This window comes from Lutjanus erythropterus, chromosome 1 (assembly GCF_056507025.1).
Source record: "Lutjanus erythropterus isolate fLutEry1 chromosome 1, fLutEry1.hap2, whole genome shotgun sequence".
In the NCBI taxonomy this organism is placed as follows: domain Eukaryota; kingdom Metazoa; phylum Chordata; class Actinopteri; order Lutjaniformes; family Lutjanidae; genus Lutjanus; species Lutjanus erythropterus.
The window spans coordinates 39,062,755-39,084,249 of NC_139317.1; the positions used below are offsets into that span (position 1 = coordinate 39,062,755).

Here is a 21,495-nt window from a genome sequence, read left to right on the forward strand (position 1 = left end):
CAAACCACGGGGAGTCAAATCCATGTTGAAGAAAGACCTCATTAGGCTGTCCTGCCCTAGTATTCTTTAATTTAGATTTCACCAGTCTTCTCCATTCCTTCCTGCTGAAATTAATATGGCTGCTGGATTGTATATATCTTCATATTAATTTATGAATTATAGTGACTTTAACCATTATTCAGTTTAACTATCATCATATTCTGAATTGTTTAATGTCTCCAAAGTGTTACAACCTGATGTGCTGTGCTTACAGGCAGCCAGGCAGAGCTACGGAATTTGAGGCAACATGCCCAGGAGCTAGTGGATGAAAATGATGCCCTCAAATTGACAGTTCACCGTCTGAATGTGGAGCTGAGTCGATACCAAACCTGCTTCAGACCATTGTCCAAACAGGAGGTAAAACAAGCTACAAGACAACACCTCTGCTTTTTGAGTAGTACCTCATCCAAGCTCTTATGTTTGACAGAATATTATGATCATTTTTTTGTTGAAACACATTTGTCAATCTCAACTGAATGAGACTAGACCAATTAAATAGTTATTGGCTCATACCTTGCTCAACAGGAATTTGTTTGAAAGCTTTATAGCCAGACATGAAAAGCTTACCTGTAAAACAGTCCCTACTGGAAGGGAATTGCACCAGGAACCTCTCTGTTATTAATCAGCCCGTCTTACTCCAGATGAAATTGCCAGAACAGTTGTATGTGTTCTTATACTCGCCTCCTCTGCTCTGTTTACCAACAGAAGTTTCAGTCTGTTTTATTCTGACCTGTAATCATTTTATCACCTCTCCCCTTAGTTTATTTTAAACAGCTTTTATACAGAATCTATTACCATTACATCACATTATTATGACTGCTTTTACTCTGAAAAAAAAATCCTTCATAACAAGCTTTTAAAAAGAGAATGTGTCTTTGATCCAGATCTCCAGTGAGGAAAATAGGATTTTCTTTTTGTCTGTCCTTCCATCAGATTTGTTGCACTAAAGATGTTTCTTGTTGCTGTCTCTGTCTGTCTGTCCATTCTGGGTCGTGCGTTTTACACTACAGATGAAAGCTGGCCTGTGGTATTAATCATATCTACCTCCTACTGTGACTTCACACAAAGAGATCCCCTACTCTCACCACTACCAGTTCGCTTTCTCTGTAACTGCTAGCCCTCATTACTGATAGCTGAAGTATGGGTTGGGAAAGAAAGAGATAAAGATTAGGGAGTAGTTTTATAGTAGAACAATGCAATAATGGGGGGGGGGGTGTCTGAATTGGTTTAATTAGCCAAGTTAAAGCTCAACTCTGCTTCAAGAGTTCACATAAAAATTAATGTAAACATAAACAAATCACGACTGTTGGCTGTCCAGGCTCCACAATGGAGAAATAAAGCTCCCTATAATGCTCTTTCCTGTTTAAAATGTTGCAGTAGCCTCCCTGTAAAAAATCTTCAAGCAGCTGTACACAAGAAGCTGTAAAATATAAAACATCTTATTCTGCTAACTTGATTTTCTTTTGCTTTGTTCCCGTGTCTCATCCAGAGCTCCAGAATCAGTGGCCTACCAAAGACAGGGTCTCCACCTCCCTGGCTGGTCAGTGTCCATATATAGCTGTGCATTACTTCAACATGGCAGGACAGTAGTCTAACCTGAATGCTCATTTGAAATTGTGCCATTTGGTCAGTTGGTCAGCAGATTAATGTGGCTGGTCTTTTTCACCTCTATCTCTACCTCATGAAATGGATTTAACGTGAAATCATACATGCTCAGTCTGCTTACACACAACTGGTCTGGTAGTCTGGAAGCTCATGCCCAGGTTCTCTAAAAATGTGCATAAGGAACAGAGTGTGCTTTACGTCCCAAATGACAAAATCAGAATGCCTGGTTGCTCATTCTCTGCCCACAATGATTGAAACCCTGCTGGATAGATCAACAAGATGAATCTTATTTGTACCTGGTATGATTAAGTTTCACAATCCACTGTATATATAATGGGCTGAAAGGTGATTATCTGCCTTGAAAAACTCTAATCTACAGTACACCCCTAGTGATGTTACTGTGAGTTTTTTTTTGTGATGTCATTAAGAGCAACAGTGGAACAGTTATTCCCATTTTGAGACGCATTATATGGCAATAGATTTATGGCTTTGGTGTTGTAGTTAATTTGGATCATTTCACTTTTTCCTTTTTTGTAGCTTGACATGAAGTATTTATCTCCTCTGCTGCTGGCCTATGAAGACAGAATGAATGAGAAAGATGTGCTTCTGCAAACCACTGAGGTAAAGTGTGTGACAGAGATTTTATGCACTCCCTCATTATTCAGTAGAATATTACATGGGCTGTTTTATCAGAGACAGCAGCAAACCACTCCTGTGATGCCTTGAATCCATACACTGCATGGGATCAGTTAAGGCTGGTAGTGTAAGTGTCAGTAAGTTTCTGAAAGGGTTTTTTTTTAATACAGCTATGGATGTGAGGTTAAGATGTAGGCATACAGACAGTCATAGCAAAATCCAAAGCATGTATGTTGTCTTCTAACAATAATGATTTTGCTGTTTAAAAATGCTGCAGACGTTTCAGACGTTTTATTAAAGAAAATAGCTCAACGTGTGTTTAGGATTCTGTTACCTGTGGAATACATCTCTTGTACATAGCTTAAAGTATTGTTTTTGAATTTAGAAAGGAACAATTGCTATAATGGCTGTATGTTGTTGTATATGCTGTCAAGCTGTTATTGCAAATTTTTAAGTAGGACTGAAACTTGGCTTTTCTCCTTTTACATCAACTCTTCCATGGCTTGATAATAATATGTTATTTCAACTGTCAAAAGTAAATGAAAACAAGTCGAATATATTCAATTTTTTTATTTGTTAAAAAGTGTTTTTTTCCAGTTCCTTCTTATGACAGACAGACAAATAGGCATAAAAAAAGCATTCAGTGGCAGTCTGCAAGAAAAAAAAGAACTGTACTTACTACACAAAGAAGTTGCCAATCATGAGACTCTTGTCAGCAGGATTATTTTCATGGTGGTGATCCTGGTCAGCACTGAGAGAAAGTAGTGAAAAAAACACCGTCAGCACCAGCAGGAGCCTGTACCATGGAGGAAGTTCAAATTAGTCTGGGCCCATTTGTGTTACCTGGCTTCATTTGGACTATGATTAGTAATCCTGGATAATAGTTTGTTAATTCTGGCTCAGCTATGAACGAGTTCATGGGGGGAAAAAAAAGCGTTATTAATTATAGGCATCATCAGAACTAGTGTGGAGAGTGGAATACTCCATATGATATGAGATGAAACTGTGATGCTCACAGGAAAATTCAGGTATAATGACAGAAAAACATATTTTCAACAAGTTGAAAAGTAAACAATATAATCAAATGACCATAATGGAATAAGAGGCTGCAGAAACATTACAAATATTACAAATTATTAAAAAGAAGGCTATTATATATGTGTTCAGTATGGAACTATTTTTTGCTTTTGATGATGGCCATACTATTATGAATATGAGACTCTTATTATAAAGTTAAAAGTAATGTAAGACTGTTTCTTCTGCCAGAGGAAAGAACAGAGAGGAGAAGAAAAGTCCTTGATGTCTGATGATGTTTATTTGAAATGTTGCATTTATAATCATTAACGCTCAGTGTGGATTATTGTTGAAGGAAAAAGTAAAGGGTCATAGTTTTTTTTCACTTATCACAAAGTCATATGTTATTCTGAACTGGAGTGTTAAAGTATGAGGATTAAAGCATCAACACTGTGAGGAATCCCTTTGGAAATAAAATAAACTTCGCTCAATTAAAATGCAGTTATAATCATCATCATATGTTTTGCACCATAAGCTATCCCTCTCTGCTCTGGAGCAGGTTAGCCATGCTGCAAATCAAAGCTGTAGGAGCTGTCAAAGATCATTAATCCTTGGCGGGGTGGTGGTGGTGGTAGCAAAATAGAATATTTCTTTGTTTTCTTTTTTGGTTTGCTGTCTCCAGAATTTCTAATCTTGTCCATGAAATCAGAGGTCATTATGTGTCTTTGTCTGCTTTCTACAGGAGGAGGTGAAGAGGTTACGTGTTAATGTAGAGGAGGTAATCAAAGAAAATGAGCGACTCCATGATGAAATTGCAAAGATTGGAGGGGTCAGACAGAAGGACTGGTAAGAAGAAATATACTCTCTATGTCTGTATTAATTAAGCACAGTCAGCACTTGCTTGGCCATCACCACTCATTCCCCGGGTGTAGTGAAAATTAAATACCACTTTTGTTCTTTTTCTGTCATGATAACTCTTAACTTTTAATATTGCTAATGCCTGCAAACTTACAGTATCCACTCACTATTAGTAGGTTTGACAACTTTTATGTGAAACAGCAGCAGTTTCAGGCATTTCAATCTGTTTTAAATTGTCAGTATGATATACTGTAGTTGTATCAACTCAAGAACAATGTGAAGATTGAGTAAGACATTAGTCATGTGTCTTGATTCGTAATACATTGAGACACTTTAACATTTTGTGCATTTGGCACTTTGTTGTTCTTATCAAGAGCAACTTGCTGGGTAGAACCCTAAATAACGAGAAATAACTTAATAACTTTAGCTCAGTATTCATGATTAAGATCACCAGCTCAAGTGAGGGCAGGCAGGGACTACTCTATAAATTGCATGAAATTAAATATGTTTCTTCCTGTAGTGTATAATACAAAATATACAGAATTGGCAGTTGAGAGACGTGGATTCTATCATGGTTAATTTAAAAAAGTTAACATCTATAGATTTTCAGTTTATATGCACTGGAGTTTTCCATATCACATGTGTGTTAGTTGCATATTGAGTGATTTAGACTATACATGTAAATTTAGATTGTGGAATTTAATGCAAAAATTACTGCTTTTCTAAAAAGTCATATCCCTTTCAGTAATAACTGAAACAAGGCAAGCCGGTGATATTTATTTTTTTGTCTTATAAGTGCCCTGTTCATGCTTCCATATTATATTACCGTAGCAGCTTTGTGGTCTGGTTGTAGACTTATTATGGACATGTTTTCTTTCTCTCCATCTGTCTTTCTCTCTACAGTCATCAACTACAACAACAAGCCTTTCTGGTTTTGCAAGAGAACCAGGTTCTGATTGATCAGCTGGAGGCTCAGCATGTTAAGGCCAAAGCCAGCCACAGCAGACACCATTCTGAAGGTACTGGGTACAGTGAAAAACTAAGGGCCCTGTTCTATTCACACAAGCACAACAACAAACCCAGAGTGGTACATCCTGGCTATTGGGCTATGAGCTATGTGGGTATCTCCAAGCACAACTGATATTTTGAGTCATGTATGTGCAACAGTGCAAAGTGTCAGTTGGCTGGATGTAGATGTTAGGGTGTGGTGATTAATTTATACACTCTCAGTCAGTCAGAAATTCAGGCCTTAAGGGCTTTGCATATTTGACCCATTTGGTCCAGTATTTAATGAACACTTTTCCTAAGGAAGAGAGAAAAAGTAATATTTTCCATAACATAAATGTCATTTACTACATCTGTTCTCTCTTGTATTGTGGGTGTTTTACAAGCAGATATCAAAATACCAATACATATATTCATCAGGATGCCTTACCTGAAGATCAGCATTTCCTTAAAATATAGTGGATAATGGTAGAAATTGCAGGGGTAGGTCAGTATCAGGTATGCTTTTCCAGCTGTTTATTTTACATTTTATTTCTCCCACTCTCTGTAGTTTCCAAGGTGTCTAAGCAGCTGATGTTGTTAGAGGCAGAAAAGCAGCGTTTACAAGACGAATTAGACAAGAGCAGGGGGGAGGTGCAGAAACATACGAGGAACGTTCAAGTTCTGCAGGCCCGCCTGAAGGATGCCATCACCTGGGATGAACACTGCAACATTGCTGGGAAACTCAGACGGTACTGCTGCAGTGTCTCATTTTATCAGCTATTTCTTTGTCTAAAAGATGAATTTGTCAGTGTTAAAAACAGTTCCCCCGAACTCGGACACAGTTCTTTTTTCTTTTGTGAAGTGAGAACAAGGAAGAGAAGAACTGTACATTGAATACATAACAGTTCATTAGTGACACAAACTCTTGTTGCTGTATGTTAAGAAAGGTTGCACAGTCCTAGCTCCATGTCCTCATCCGTTAAAAGTCAGGGCTCCCTATCTTTTCTTTATGACAGGTTTGCCAAGAGTCCACCTCAGTAAGTGTTTGTTCAGTTTAATATTAATTCATCATACAATTGATCTGTAGCACTGGAGCAATGGGATGTGATGAATTAATTGATGTGGTAGAGCAGAATCATAGCTGAAATAGCTTCAGGTATATTAGAAAGAAGAAAGAAAGCTAGAGGGATTTTGCTGGAAAAAAATGATTTCCACAAGACAATCAAAATAAGTAGTATGAAGGATGCAAGTCCACAGGTTTATTAATACTCAGACAAATCTCTGTAGGTTGGTATATTATTGGTTGTTACATTGTTGATGTGATACACTTTGTTGAAATGTATTCACCAAGTAACAGATGTTTTGTTATAATATGCTGCACAATCTGCTATTGCTTTCAGGCAATTGGAGCAGCAGGAGAGTAGGAATAAGAATGAGTCGGACCAGTTGCTTGTCAGATTGTCCAGCCTGCAGGAGGAGAACAGGAGTCTGGCTCTGGACAAAGCCAACCTGACTGCTGATTTGAAGAGAATGGAGGCTGAGCTGGAGCTCATAAAACAAGCCAACAGGTACTAAATATACTGCCATGTTTGTTTGATAGCATCTTACACATAAAGCCTATGACATACCAGTGGGCCACAATTCTATCTCATCATCTTAAGAAAGTGTTTGATCCTGTTAAGGGTTTTATCAATAGTAAACATCTACTTAGTGTACAGTTCTGTCCTATCATCCTTCAAACGTATGAGAAACCCTTTAATCAACAAAGCAAATCTAGATCCGTCTGTTCTTAGTAATTCCCAGACAAGTTGTGTGACCTGTTGACACCGCGCCATTAACTAAAGGCTAAGAAGATGTGACAAAAGACAGTGAAGTCCCTTTGTGAAGATAAGCTATTAGCTACCAAACAGTGGTGGAACTGCTCAACAGAGGGTATTACATTACACCACACTTCTTTTCAAAAGGAACGTGTGCATGCGTGTATGTGAGAGAGATAAAGATTGTACTGCTACTGACACTGTTAGTACTGCTATTGTTACTGTTTCTTCTGGTGTGACTAAAACGTGTTGTCAACACCGGCCCAGCCAATTTCATTTGGTATATTTTAGAATCTGTTGTCGCTATTGGTTTGGAAAGGGGTTAGAAATGTAGGACGTGTGTGTATATGTGTATGCATGTATGTGTATATGTACTTTTTGTTTTATATTTGAAAGTCAGGTAAAAAAAAAAACATAACAGCTATGCAATATGTAGATATGTTAATAAGTTATTGACAACACTGTCTAAGTCTTCTAAGATTGACATGTGCCTGTTTATATTATAATACTAAGTAAAAACCATTGAAACACATTTTTGGGTATTTTGTTACTAGGTTAAATGTAGAATAACGTGATTTTCTTTAAGTCCCTTCACTCCTACTATTTCCACACATGGATGCTTCCACTTACAGTTGAGGACAAAAATATTAGCCCACCTATGAAATTTACAGTGTTTTTTCAAAATTTTCCCAAGTACTTTTTTAACAGAGCAAGGAATTTTCAACATAGAATTAATTTATGCTTTCTAAAAAAAATTAGCATGCTTAGAAATGTTATTTGCATACAATAATATAATTATTTCAGAAAAAATCTTGAAAAATCAAGTTAGAACTGAGGGTTATCTTCCAATTTACACAGTATAAAAACTTCAGTAAGGGTTTGAGCTGTCACTTGAGAAAGCATCATGTCAAAAACAAAAAGAAATCAGTTTAGACTTGAGAAAAAAAATTGTTGATGCTCACAAAGCAGGAGGAAGATATACGTTATAATAAGTTATCACAACATTTCCAAGTGTCAAGAACTGGAGTGAGAAGTATCATCAAGAAATTCAAAGAGAGCCACACAGTACAGAACAAGTGTGGCAGAAGTAGGAAGTGAAAGATTTCTAAGACTCTGGAAAGAAAACTAGTGAGAGTATGTCTAAAGACCCCAGAACAACAGCCAAGACACTAGTGAATGACTGAGCCAAGTCGGGAATTGTAGTCTCAAAAAAGACAATCACAAGAGCCCTGCACAGGAATGGACTGTGAGGTTACAGACCAAGACAAACTCCACTTCTGCAGAAGAGACACTGTCAAGCCAGACTGAAACATGCTAAGGACAACCTGGAGAAAGATTATGCATACTGGAATATTGTCCTTTGGTCAGATGAGATGAAACTAGAGCTCTGTAGCCATAGAGATGTTGCTTATGTTTGGAGAAAGAAGGGAGAGGCGTATAACCCAAAGAACACCGTCCCCACAGTGAAACATGGCAGCGGGAGTATTATGCTGTGGGGATGCTTCAGTGTGTCTGGAACTGGAAATCTTGTCAACGTGGAAGGAATCATGAAGCAAGAAGGATATGTGAAGATTTTTAAACAAAACCTCAAACAGTCCGCAGCAAAACTGGGTGTGGGTCGTTGCTTTGTCTTTCAACACGACAACAACCCAAAACATACGTCGCTCCTGGTGAAGAACTACTGCCAGAAGACCAAATTGAATGTTATTGAGTGGCCTTCGCAAAGCCCTGACTTGAATCCCATTTAAAATCTGTGGGGTGAACTGAAGACCAAGGTCCATGCCAGAAGACCATCAAATCTGGAGGAGCTTGAGAGATTTGCCAAAGATGAATGGGCTGGGATTTCTCAGGAGACATGTCTGAGAACTACAACAAATGACTGCAGGCTGTTACCCAGCAAAAAAGACACACAATTGACTATTAGCATCAGGGGGGCTAAAAATTTTGAACCTGGTAGTTTTTGTTTTTTGTGAAATAATGTTGTTTCTGTGTGCAAAGTAAAGTAATGTAAGCATCCAAAATAAAACTAGGATGTTTGGAAAAGCTGCGTTAAAAATTCCTTGCTCTGTTTAACAGCACTTGCTAAATACTTAAAAAAAAAAATAATTTTCATCTGTTCTGTATTTGTCTTGATTAGGACTCTGTTTGGTTGATATCTCCCTCAATCTGTTGTTAAACTCCTGTTTTGGTGTGCAGGGACTTTGAAGGTTAACAATTTTGACTAATAATTACTGAATCAAAGTGTGACCTAGAAAATCAAATTGAATTTAAAAGGAAAAGCATGAAGTACCTCTTAAATTACCAACCACAGAATCAAATCAAATAGCCACAGATTAGCACCCCCAGTTTATCCTGAAGTGAGATGTGAGTTGGTAAGGCTTCGTCCTGATTGTAGGAAAGATAGAACAGCATGACAGATCCACCTCTTTTGAAGATCATCATCAACCCTCTTCAGAGTTTTATCACATGTTTAAAACCTATGCTCACTCTACCCAAAAAGTACAATAAAAATGATCATTAAAGTCCTGGTGTGAGAGGACTAATTAACACACTTTATAGACATGAGCTAAAGTTACCAGCATTGTGCATCTTATCATCGTTCAGATCAGGTTTTTTTCCTACAGTCCGTTTGTTCTTGTTAGTGATTACAGCTGTTCTAACATCTGCACTGGTCTCTGGAACCTTCCTCAGTTCCCTGTGGACATTTGCTGAGATTAATGTGGACTTTCTCATTCTGAAGTGTGAAGTTTGTCAAAAGGTGTTTGATTAACCAGCAGTGTGTTCACCCTTTTCATATTAAGATGGCAGGGTCTCAAGATATCATCCAGTTAACTCTATATCTCTTTTGTGTGCCCAGTTTTCAACCATTCTATCTGCCCTGTTCCTTTCTATTAACCACTGAAACACTTTTCTCTCCTACATATTTCCTAAATCTCTTCCCTTCTCCACTTCGTTTGTCCTGTTTTTTCCATTCTGCTTTTCATTTTCATCTCATTTTTCTCTCTCCCCATTGTTTTCCTCCCTCACTCACTTTAATTTTATTTTACTTATTCCGTTATTCTCCCTTGTCTCCCCATCATCCAGGAAAGCTGAGAGGAAGATGAGTGCATTGAAGCGACAGAAGGAAGAGTGCGTGTTGAAAGAGGAAAAGACTCTGCACTACATGGGAGCTGTCGTTTCTGTGGCAGAGCACATTTCCCAGGAGAGAGACCAACTACTACAGATGGTACTACTAATGCTACTGATACTGTAAAAAAATTTTGTTACACATGGTACACATCATACACATGGTATTGCACATGGTACTTGACTGACACTGTAGAAAGACTGGGTATCACATCAGATAGTTCTGACCCATACACATACACATCAGTACACCAACTGTTCTACTGTACAAAACATTACTAAGTAGTAAGTTTGTTAGTTTCCCAGAGTTTTCCATTGAACAACAAAATTTAAAGCTACTATGGGGAGTTTTTAACTGATTATGAAACAGTCTCCATTTAATAATGTGTCTAAATATGATCTATGAAAGCAAACAAGACCATCCTTGAGAAGATTGGTTATTTCTATGTGGTTATTCTTAATATCTGCCATCGGCTCAGATTCTCCTTAAAATCAGATGAAACAAGCCTCTGTTTACATTTTTCAAGGCCAAGTTATACTGAGTACTATGTTAGCCAGTTAAAAAGAAGGAGGGGGAGATTTTTATTTAGCTTAATTGAAATTTGATGTTATATTTTGTGGATATGGCAGAGGAAACGCTAACACTTTTGTCCACAGGAACCTCCAAAATCAACCTAATAGAAAAGTTTCTTGCCATAGCTTTAATACAGACTGAGCAAAATAGGACATAATGACAGTTGTTTTTGAAACTTTTTATTTAACCTTTAGGCTTTTGCCAGCTTAGTTAGTTGTCAACAGATGATTGAACTCAAATGCAGATGCCAAAACTTAGAGAGTAGGTTTAAAAGCATTTTACTTGGTAATTTGTGAGGCATGTAACCAGTCTGAAACAACCACGGGAGACCTGGCAGACTTCCAGAACATAAATGTGCTGGCAGGGATTAATCAAATGCTACAACAGCATGGCAGTACACACAATCTGGCACATGCCTGATAAAGCTGCCCTCTACATGCACTGAGGAGCTATTGAGAAATAAATAGCAGCTGTGCAGCATGTGGTTGATGACTGCTGAGCCACAGAGGCAGAGTACTCTGAGGCCAAAACCTTTTGTTTTTGTGCCCGAAGTCATGAGAGTCATTTATCAAAAGATGTCTTCCCCTGTCACCTGAAGTGCACTCTTCATGTCAGTAGCGAGATGTAGAGATGATGCTGCAAATATCAGCAGGTTATATGATGAGTGTGACTGATTAAGCACTCCAATGAATTTAATAAGGTGCTTGCAGCGGGTCTTTTTCTCAGCAGACATGTTGGCATGTCATAGCAGGAAAAGCACAGGTGTTAACAACAACAACATCAACATTAAAATCAACTGCATCCATTTAGTCGAGCTAGTTCCAGGATCCTGGTATTGTGCATGCTGACTAACTGTCATGGTGTACTGGGACTGTGGTAACATTAACAAAATTTATTTCACCTGTGCTTTTCCTGCTATGACAAATCAAATTGCCAGCTGTGAAAAAGGTCTATCTGTTGTGGGAACAATAATGAGTTCATCTTTATAGTCTACAGTAATTTCAAGGTCAGTAGGTATAGGACAAGTGGATTTTTTATTTTATTTTTTTTCATTGGTGAGACTTCACTTATTTCACCCATCTATCCAGGATAAGTGATTAGATTAAATGTATGGCTGGGTAACATTCATTCAAAAATAAGTCCCACTGTATCATTAAATGCAGTTAATACAGGTGGAATGAATAATTGTCTTGGAATCAGGCAGAATGCCTTTTCTTTTCTTTGTTGGTACAATCTGTAAGAATCCCAGCATTGAACTGCATCTAAACTGAGCTCTCCTTCACTTGCAGAATGTGCCTGGCAGGCAGAAACAAGCTGCTGCCTTAGTGCTCTATGCAAATTTAAAAAGATAGTATTCATGCTTATAAATCTGGCCCTGACTAGTGGAGGTGTGGAAGACTGGGTGTCCCATGCATACCAAGTTCCAACTCCTTGCCACATACTGTAATTCTAACCAGGTTTTGAGAAGGCTAGAACACTAGAAAAGTGACATTAAATATACTCAAAGATGTCACTGAGTTTACTAAATTAAGTTGAGTTTTTCTGTAGGCTGTTGATTAAAAGGTGAATTATTTTAATATAGAACATTACAAAAAAGATTACTTTTTCCTTCATTTGATAGTCTATAATTAAAGGGAAGAAGATTGATTGGAACCAAAGATATCACTCACCAACTATTTTAGATTCTTTTTCTTGTACCTCTTTAGTGAGTTGATCTATTTTCAGCAAGAATAAATATGCAAGGATGAAATCATAGAAAACTGACTTTCATAGAAAGTTTATTTTTCTTTTTGCGACTGTGGAGCATTTGATTTCATTACATTAATAGCACCGTTTTTTCTTTGAGCCTTGGTACCTGACTCGATTAGCAATTTTCTAATGATTATTGTAACATACTTAACTGTTTCTAAGTTTATACTATATACATTATCTACTCAGGCAGAGTAATTATTCTTTTGGTCACTGGTGGACTCAGGTGAACCCATTTTGGGAAAAGAAAACACTTCAAAAGGGCCTTTTTGAATGCCCTTGTGATAGCTAAAACTTGATAAATTGCCCTCTATGTCAGCCCAATGTACAAGAAAATGTGCATGTCTTACCCTTCCAGTGCCATATAGACCCTTTTATAGCTGATGTCATGAAAAAGCTGTGCATGCATTTTGGAATGGAAGTAGTGGCTTCCCCGAGTCATCCAGATGAATCTTCAAGCTGCAAACATTGAATTAGACATTTTACCAGGACCAGAATCATCAAAATGTCTGGTTGTTGCATGTGCGGTTGTCAGAATCGATATTCCACTGGCCAACACAAGATGTAGAGGATTGCGACAGGATCATTACCATTTCAGAGCAATCGGCAGCATCTATGGCTGCAAGCTATTAAGGTGTTAACTTAGGTGTTAACTGGACTGAGGACACGATCAAAACTGGTTGTGTTTGTAGCTTCCATTGACGAGCTGTTGTGGTCCATCATACTTTTGTTGCCAAACTGTGCGCACAGCTTACTCATTATTTACCAGCTGTAAAAGGGTGTATAGACTGCACTACATGCATCCCTCTAAATGGGTAAATAGTGTGTGTTATTTAAATCTGAGTTGCATATAATTGTATAATAAAACAATTTTAATCTTAACCAGGGTTTGGAACCATTTCACCATAATGCATTATGGCTGTCTGTGCACTGGTGCCCCACCACATGCAGCTGGTGCCCTTCTTATTTTTTTTTTGGTCCTGCCCCTCAGACAGTCTTAGTCCACCACTGTCTTTGGTTATATTCTGAAATGTTAGACAAATATACAGTCAGAGCCATAAAATATACAGTGTCAAACAAAAAATAGACTTAGTCTGACACAAATATAATGAAGAAATTATGGCTCAGTTTGCTGAGAGTGCGGCACAGGAACAGAGAGTTTATCTGGTAATAGATTCGGGGACATAGCTAACTTTTTAGAGGAGAAGCTAGAGCCCATCATGTCTAGAAGGTCAGACTGACACCATATTAGAGGTAGCCAGTCTAAAGCTAACAAGAACCAATTTGTCTGGATGAGAGCAGGGTGACCACAATTATGTGTGGTTGTGTGTCTCTGACAAGTTGAATTATGCTGTAATTGAAGCTGCCTTCAATGTCTGGCTGTGACCCCTAGCATTACAGCATTTATGTAAATATCGAAGACAGGTAGCTGCCTTCGGCATAGGAAAAGCTTCTTTAAATTTAAATTTAAGTTTGCAGTCTCTCTTTACTGTGACTTTCAGTGAATATAAACGTGCGTTAATACCCTTAATTGTGCAATCATTGACTGGAACAGTTTCAGAAAGACAGTTTATTGGATTAATCTGTCCAAGGCCAGCAAGCTACGAAACATGAATAAAAGAGCAGAAATTTTCAAAAATAAAAATGTTCTTTAAATCATAAAATGTTTTATCATGTTTTATTATTGTTATGATTGTTTGATTGTGACTGTTGATTATTTCTATTGCTTTATTTCCAAGTATGCCTTTCATATCCTTATTTTTCTGCACACCTACAGTTATAAACCTTTGACTGGTCTTAATAAAGTGAAGAATTTATTATAACTGCCCCACATGGGACTGCTATGCATTGGCAACAGTTTCAACAGTCTTTCCTTCTTTTCCTTTATCTATCTCTTCCATAATCCCTTACTTCCTTCATCCATTTGTGTTTTCTTCCCATCCCACCTCTTAGATCAGTAACCTCCCATCTCCCCTCTCTACCTCCTCAGGCTTCAGTTCTTCAGCAGGAAAAGCAGGGATTCATCAAGAGAATTCTGAATGGCACAGTTCGATTCGGAAAACTACAGGAAGAAGTCAAGGTATGTTCCTTTATTCGAACATCACTTTCACAATACAGTTAGTCAGCTTTTCAACCAGGCAAAACCTTGCACACTGACTACAGCAGGGTTGGTTAGTCTTTTAGTGACCTGCATAGACAATTAGGGTGTTAGTCGGATCTATTAAATCAAAAAAATGAGAAGTTCTGTATGTCCTGTTCCAAAGATGGTCCTTTCCTGTAACTTTGGACACCTAACTGATGCCAGGGTAGCTTGTGAGGCTGCAACTTTGACTCAGCTGGTGCCTCAACGTTTTGCTTTTTACCCAAAGTTAATCTGATCCTCCAGTCTACGTGCTATTGATCAGCCCACTCAACTACACTCGATAAGCCTCTGTTATCAGTCTCCACCACTCAGAAAGCATAAATTGATGAACACTTCTGTCTCTCAGATTGCCATCTCTCAAGATAAACTCACTGTGTCTCAAGGACTTCATTTACCCATCTTTAACAAAGTGTAGAATCAACATCCCACACAGCCAGCATGTCAAATGTAGAGAAAAAGACAAGAATAAAAATTAGGATCAGCAAACATAACAGTGGTGCTGTGAGTATTGACCTCTTTGACCTCAGCCCTCTGAGTGTGCCTGTAACACTGCTACTGCTTGCAGTTATGGTGCATAGTTGCTTATATCTGTGCCCATGGAGAGAACCTTACAGGCAGTCACACATTGTTTGACCACATCTTCTATATTTCTGCTGCTTATTACTTCCTGTTGCTATACTGTAACTGCAGTTTACTGGCAGTTAGTTAACACTATTTTTACAGCTGAAAATGTACCCAAATACTATTATTTTAAGCTAAATCTATGGACTATATGTGATAGTGAGGACAGATATGATTTAAAACATAGTCAAGGAGGCTTGTATTTGGCAATGGGTAGATCATTAACAGAGGCATCAGTTTCAGGTAGGCAATCAAGTAAACCTTGGGGAGAATTCCAGTACTGTGTAGAGATGTTATGATACCAGAATTTGAAACTTTGATACAGTACTAGAATAAAAAAAAGCGATACTTGATACCTCTTCCAATACCACAGCAAAAAAAATAAAATATGATTAACAACCTGCACATAGTTCTGGTACAGAAGGAGTCACTGAACACTGCGTAATAGCTATTGTATCGTTTTAAACACGGGGTATTGTAAGAAGTATTGAAGCATTAATACTCTGACAACCTTACTGTGTATATGACAGGACCTTGATGAGTATTAACAGGTTTCAACATTAACATTTTTTTTTCATTTGCCCAACTGGGCAGAAATCTACTTGGCATAAGTCAATTTTTACTTGCCCCTATACAAATTTGTTTATTTATTAGCATTCATCAAATGAAAACATAGACTTTTTTCATGTTTAATCTTGGCCTGCAACATTTATAACATGTCAGGAAATAGTGAAGTCCAATGTGATGTTTTTAAATGTGTTGTTTTGTCAGTCCATAACCAAATATATTTGGTTTAATATGATGATAAACAAAGAAAAGTTTGAAATCTCCATTTGAGAGGCTGAAAACAGCATTGTCTGCCATTTTTGCATGAAATATTACTGAGGTGCCATATTTACTAGCCCAATATGGCAGTTTAGTTGCCCTGGGTAAGCAGGCAGTTCTTGTTGAGCCCTGAGTAAAAAGCAAATGTGCATATAAATAGTAGGTCACTATGGGTGGAGTGCTGATACAGCAGCCTTTTGATCTATAAGTTTGAGTTTACAAGCAACATTTTAATTTTGTAGTTTTAAAAATTGCACCTTTGTTCAGTTGAAAGCTCACCAATTTTGTTACAACCTAAATGGACAGACCCAAAACAGAGTGAGTGACATTTTCATTTAGTGCAGCATTCAGGTAATATGGGAGGCAAAACCAACCATGAGCTTCTTTAAAGAATCATTGAAAGACAGAGACCTACTATAACTTCAGTATAAAAAAGATGAAAATAATGCAATATTTCTTACAAAACATGTCATCTCATAATGTATTAATTCAAAGATTATTCACTTCTACTTGCAGATGACTGTAATAGATATAAATGGTCATAACTAATTGTAACCAGGAAAACAGGGCATTTTTATTCTCCTCATCTGTTCAAATACAGCATAATTTTCACCTATTTCCATCGAAGTAAAATGGAGACTACTCTAGCGAATCACCATGGAAACCTTTTCTACATCTGCCAGTGCCATCTTGGTTTGAATGCTACCACTGAGGCTGACACTCGTCCTGCAATACCAATCGTTGCAGCCTTTCCATATTTGTTTGTTTGTTGTTTCTTTGTATGACAAATGTGGACAAGATATCAGTCTGGCAGTATTAGTGCCTTGCTCTAGGGCCGCTGCTGTCTGCATGACCCAGCTGTCAACAGCTTTTGTCACTCAAGCCACAGCAGGATAAAATATCTCAGCAGTTCTGACAGTTTTATTAGTGTCTCTATAGCAACAGCCCAGAGAGACAAAGATGTGTGTGTGTGCGTGAATGTGAAGTCTACTGGTGATGATCAGTCCATTGAAGGAGGAGAGGTTTAAATGTTAGATGTGTCGAAGGACTTTATTCAGATTATTCTAGCCCCTCATCCCCCTCCAGCTAAACTAGATATTAAGTAACACTGAAAGGTGGAATTAAGCTTCTCCTTCACAATGTTGCAGTGGTTATTCTGGAACTGTATGTGTTGGAGGGATTTTTTTCAACAGAGATTTTAAACTGTTTACTGTCATTGACGTGCTACAGCACAATAAATGAGGTATGTATCATCAGCTGGTGATGTGCATTTAGTATATACCAAACACCTACAGATTATTTTCATATTGATTACTCTCTCCTTAATTTCTCAGTTAGTCATGCAGTAAAGAATTTAATACTTTCAAGATGTGATAGCCCAAGATGATGTCTTCATATTACTTATTTAGTTCAACCACAAGTCCCAAAGATTCATATAAAACAAAGAAAAACAGCAATTCCCCATATTTGAAAGGATAAAACCAGACCACATCTTTAAAAGTATACATTTATCATTAAAATTCATTTTTTGTCTATTGACTAATGGATAAATCAAGTAATTGTTTCAGCGCTACCCAAAGTAATTATGTTTGCATTTTTTCACTCACTTTCTGATGAACATTTACAGACATAGCAGGAGGAGGTTTGCACTACGGCAGAACTCTGCATGTACCAGAATAGCCCTAATAGCCCTGTAGGGAAGAAACCACAAAACAACTCAAGGAGGCTAATCAGAGTTCTTGTGGTTTTGACGCAGTCCGTGTAGCCAGAGCAACACCTAGAGGCCTTTTCTTTTTGACTGGGCAACACCTTGGTCCAGAGATACAATTCGACTCTGATAATACAAATATTAGTTTTTTCTTCCTTTGATGTTGTCCTGTCAAGTTAGTTATGTGGTTATTGCGGTGCCAACTGTACACTGAAGATTACACCTTTTACAACCTGTAGAGTTGTTTGTGTAGTTTATTGCTTTAATGATTTTTGTTGTTTGTTTGTTTAAATGTCCAATATGCTGAGACACTTTGTGAATGATTATATGCCTTAACTTGACCAAATTTAATTTTTTAATCTTTAAAAAAAGAACTCCATTGATCTTTGGTTTTATTTCACTTGTACTTATGATCGGAATGATATTTTACTTCTGTTATTATTGTACTTATATTTAAAATGGGATTTGACACAGTCAGTGTTTCCCATCACTTATAGTACCTGAACAAAATAATGTGGTGATTGATTACATATCAGTGGTTTAGTGGTTGTGTCTGGAAAACAGGTTTTGCCTTTAAACATTTTGCTTCTACAAAGATCTTCAAGAATATTATTATTTTTGTTAGCACACTAGAGTTTAGTGGGTAGTTATAGCATTCTGTGATGATCAGAAACATTTTGGTATGATGTTGGCAATTTCTAGATAGTAAATAATATATTATCACAAATAATAATTAGTAGTAATTGTAGTTACTAGTAATAGTAATTTCATTGATCTTTGAACGTGATCCAAGTCTCAAGCCCACACTTAAAACAAAGCAATTTGAGAAATTTCAGAGTCTTATAATTTCCGTATTCCTGTAAATCCAACAGATAAGGTCACACTAAAATATGCACATTTGTAAGATGGGGATCTTCCCATCAACACATGACCTCACATTCACACTTGCCCCCTCCCTCTTTGATGACTTCAAATAAACTCTAAACATGCATGAGTTGATTGGGGCCACTCTCTTCAAGTGACAATGAAAGTCCATAAGATGGTGGCTGCACTTTACTCAGCCTTACTCACAAATTTTCCATTTTAAAGCTCAATGATGATATTCTTTGACAGACATCAAAATTGGATTGTAAATGTTATACTTTTTTTGGCTTTCCTTTTTACCTGTCTCAGTCAGATTTTCCACAACACAGTGAGTTTTGTATTTGCAGGTGATTTATTCTGAGATGAGAATGTAAATTAAAAGTTCTGGCTCTCACTTTTCATGCCAGCCTTAAATTCTCACAAAGTTGCTTTCCTTTTAGTGACACTCTAAAAACTCCATACCCATCTGATTCTCATCAACATATAGTGGCTGCAGTATATGTTGCCACTGTGTGAATGGGAAAGATAGGGATTGTGTGTTAAGTGTGTGCTATAGAGAGAGAACAGATTGTGACTACATTATTCATGGGTAATTAAAATTCATGTCCCTCCATCTCCTTGAAACACCTGAAAATGTTGAATATTTTAGTGAGTGCATGTGTAAATATAGCCAGGTCACAGTTTTGCTTGAGCCATGCTGCTTGACGTCAGTGTAGGAAGACTATTTTTCCAATTCAAAATTCTCCTCCACTCTGAGTTTGGATTCTTTCTGCAAGATCTTCCCATAAGACTGATTACACATAGGATAGTATCATATGAATATTTGTTCCTTCTCTTGTCAGGGCGTTTGGATCTCTGTCCTTTAACCTCTTTATCTGTAGTGCTTACTGTGTTTGAGATTGAAGAAATGAACAATACTCCAGCTTATGTTTTTGGATCAATTTGGGTAATTCTGTCAGCTAGAGCTGAAGGCACTAAAGGCACTTCCTGGCTCCTACTTGAAAGCTGAAAACCACTGTGAGGATTGTCCTTGACAAACTACACTTTACAACTATTGCCAGTTGTGCTAATAAGTTAATAATAATGATAATAACAATCATAACCTTTACAGAGAAAAAGCTAAAAGTAATACCAAATTATATTAAATGTGTGCCGAATGAGTTAGTGTCTGTTTATGAGTTGGAAACAGTTGTCTTTTAGAAGGAATATATGTTTACTGCAAGCTCAGCTCTGTTAAATTTAACAGTGTGTCACGAACCAAGGCAAGCTAATGATCCAAATCGACACAGATCTTTGAGCTATATTAACATTAAATTGTTTGTGGTTTTTTTGCAAATCTTTTATCCACAAGGCACTCCATCCTCATTTGGAACAAAGCACTCAGTCTTTCTTTTGGTTTGAAAGCAAGAAAAAAAGTATCCACAGGTCGTCTCTCCTCTTTCTTTTCTTCCCACCTGACAGGCTGCTTGTGAAGGTGAGGTACTCATCATTTGAGCAGCAGCTAATGGTTTTGTTTGGCTTTTAAGCTGGCTAGATGAATGAGCTTTGAAATAGCTAATTACTGTGATCTAACTTAGGTTTTCTGTCCATATAGAGCCAACTATTGTGTCCCGTCTGTACTTATCAGAGCATAATGAACAGAGATTTCATATTCATTTCTGCTGTCAATTTTTTTTCACTGATGTAGAATTTAGTTATGAATTAAATCGACCGTAGTCCACTTTTTGTCAGACTTTCCATTGACGAAACTAACACTCTCTTATATTTGGTTCACTATTGAAATTCTCTTTTCTGATGTAGAGGAGGAGAGTTTTTTCTTTAACCTACCACTCAAATAAAAGGCAGGGTCTTGTAGATGTCAGAAAGTACACCCAGCAGAACAAACGCTCCACTGACAAGCACTCTGTCCAGAAGCTCTGCCAACTCAGGCAGAAACTAAAATCTCTTTCTACCATCTGACCTGCTGCCATTGTCTGTCATCTCTCATTTCTTATTTTCTTTTTTCTTTTACTTCTAATTTTGTCTGTCTTCAGCACGTTGTAGAGCAATTTATTGCTTAATATCTTTGACCATCATAGTACTTAAAATGAGAGGTTGATTTATACATCCTAAGTATCATTAATTGTAAAAGAATGGTTCATTTGTTGTCTCTCTTTGGAGCCATCACTAGTTTATTGAAACCTAAAAGTAATCGTGTGGAGCCAGAACTCCATCTCATTAAGCTTGTGAGGGTTTGGAGAAAATCTTGTTAAAAATTAGGTTGAGAGACTTTGGAAATCCAGTAAACTGGGGATTAAATTGCTCTTTTTTTTTTTTTTTTTTTTACAAATAAGCTCCTACCTGTGATTTTATTGGTTTGAAGAACACACACTTGACAAACACATTCTTTGAGATTAATGAAGCAGACTTACAAAATTAACCTGTAATGACAGTGATGTTGATTAATATTCAAAAAGTGGACTGAACCAGCAGATATTATAATAAATACACAGTCAACATATAGAAAATAATTCTCCATTTATTTCATTGTCTAGTAGCTTCTGTAATCAGTAGTGTGGCACTAAGCTGAGAGCTGCAGTCAGTCAGTCATAGACAGAAACATAGGAAAACAGAGGAAATAGGTACAGAGACAGGTAGAGGACAGTGGTAGTAAGAAGCTGACAAAGGAAAGGTAAGAAAATAATATATAGAACCCCAACATCAGAGACCGAAACAGGACTCACATTATAGAGGAAAGATAAAGCACAAAATTATTATTTTTTTCCCCCTAAATGCTACATTTCCATTTTGAGGAAATTATCATTACCTGAAGTTTAACATCAAATATATATAACAGTTATTAGCCCAGGGCTCTCAGTTATCAACACTGTACAAGAAATTTGGTAATTGTCAAATGTGCATAATTGCTTCCAATTATTATTATTAGCAG

General features: G+C 37.2%; 1 protein-coding gene across 1 annotated transcript in view; it reads left to right on the top strand.

Moving 5' to 3' along the window:
- The window catches only part of cep89 (centrosomal protein 89), a 68,347-nt gene that overhangs the window by 9,327 nt on the left and 37,525 nt on the right, over positions 1 to 21,495 (top strand). Inside the window, exons 8-16 of the mRNA XM_084721420.1 lie at positions 254 to 396; positions 1,529 to 1,579; positions 2,182 to 2,265; positions 4,037 to 4,140; positions 5,056 to 5,171; positions 5,708 to 5,888; positions 6,540 to 6,707; positions 10,041 to 10,182; positions 14,396 to 14,485. Coding sequence (XP_084577546.1) covers positions 254 to 396; positions 1,529 to 1,579; positions 2,182 to 2,265; positions 4,037 to 4,140; positions 5,056 to 5,171; positions 5,708 to 5,888; positions 6,540 to 6,707; positions 10,041 to 10,182; positions 14,396 to 14,485 — 1,079 coding nt within the window. The remainder of the gene's footprint in view (positions 1 to 253; positions 397 to 1,528; positions 1,580 to 2,181; positions 2,266 to 4,036; positions 4,141 to 5,055; positions 5,172 to 5,707; positions 5,889 to 6,539; positions 6,708 to 10,040; positions 10,183 to 14,395; positions 14,486 to 21,495) is intronic.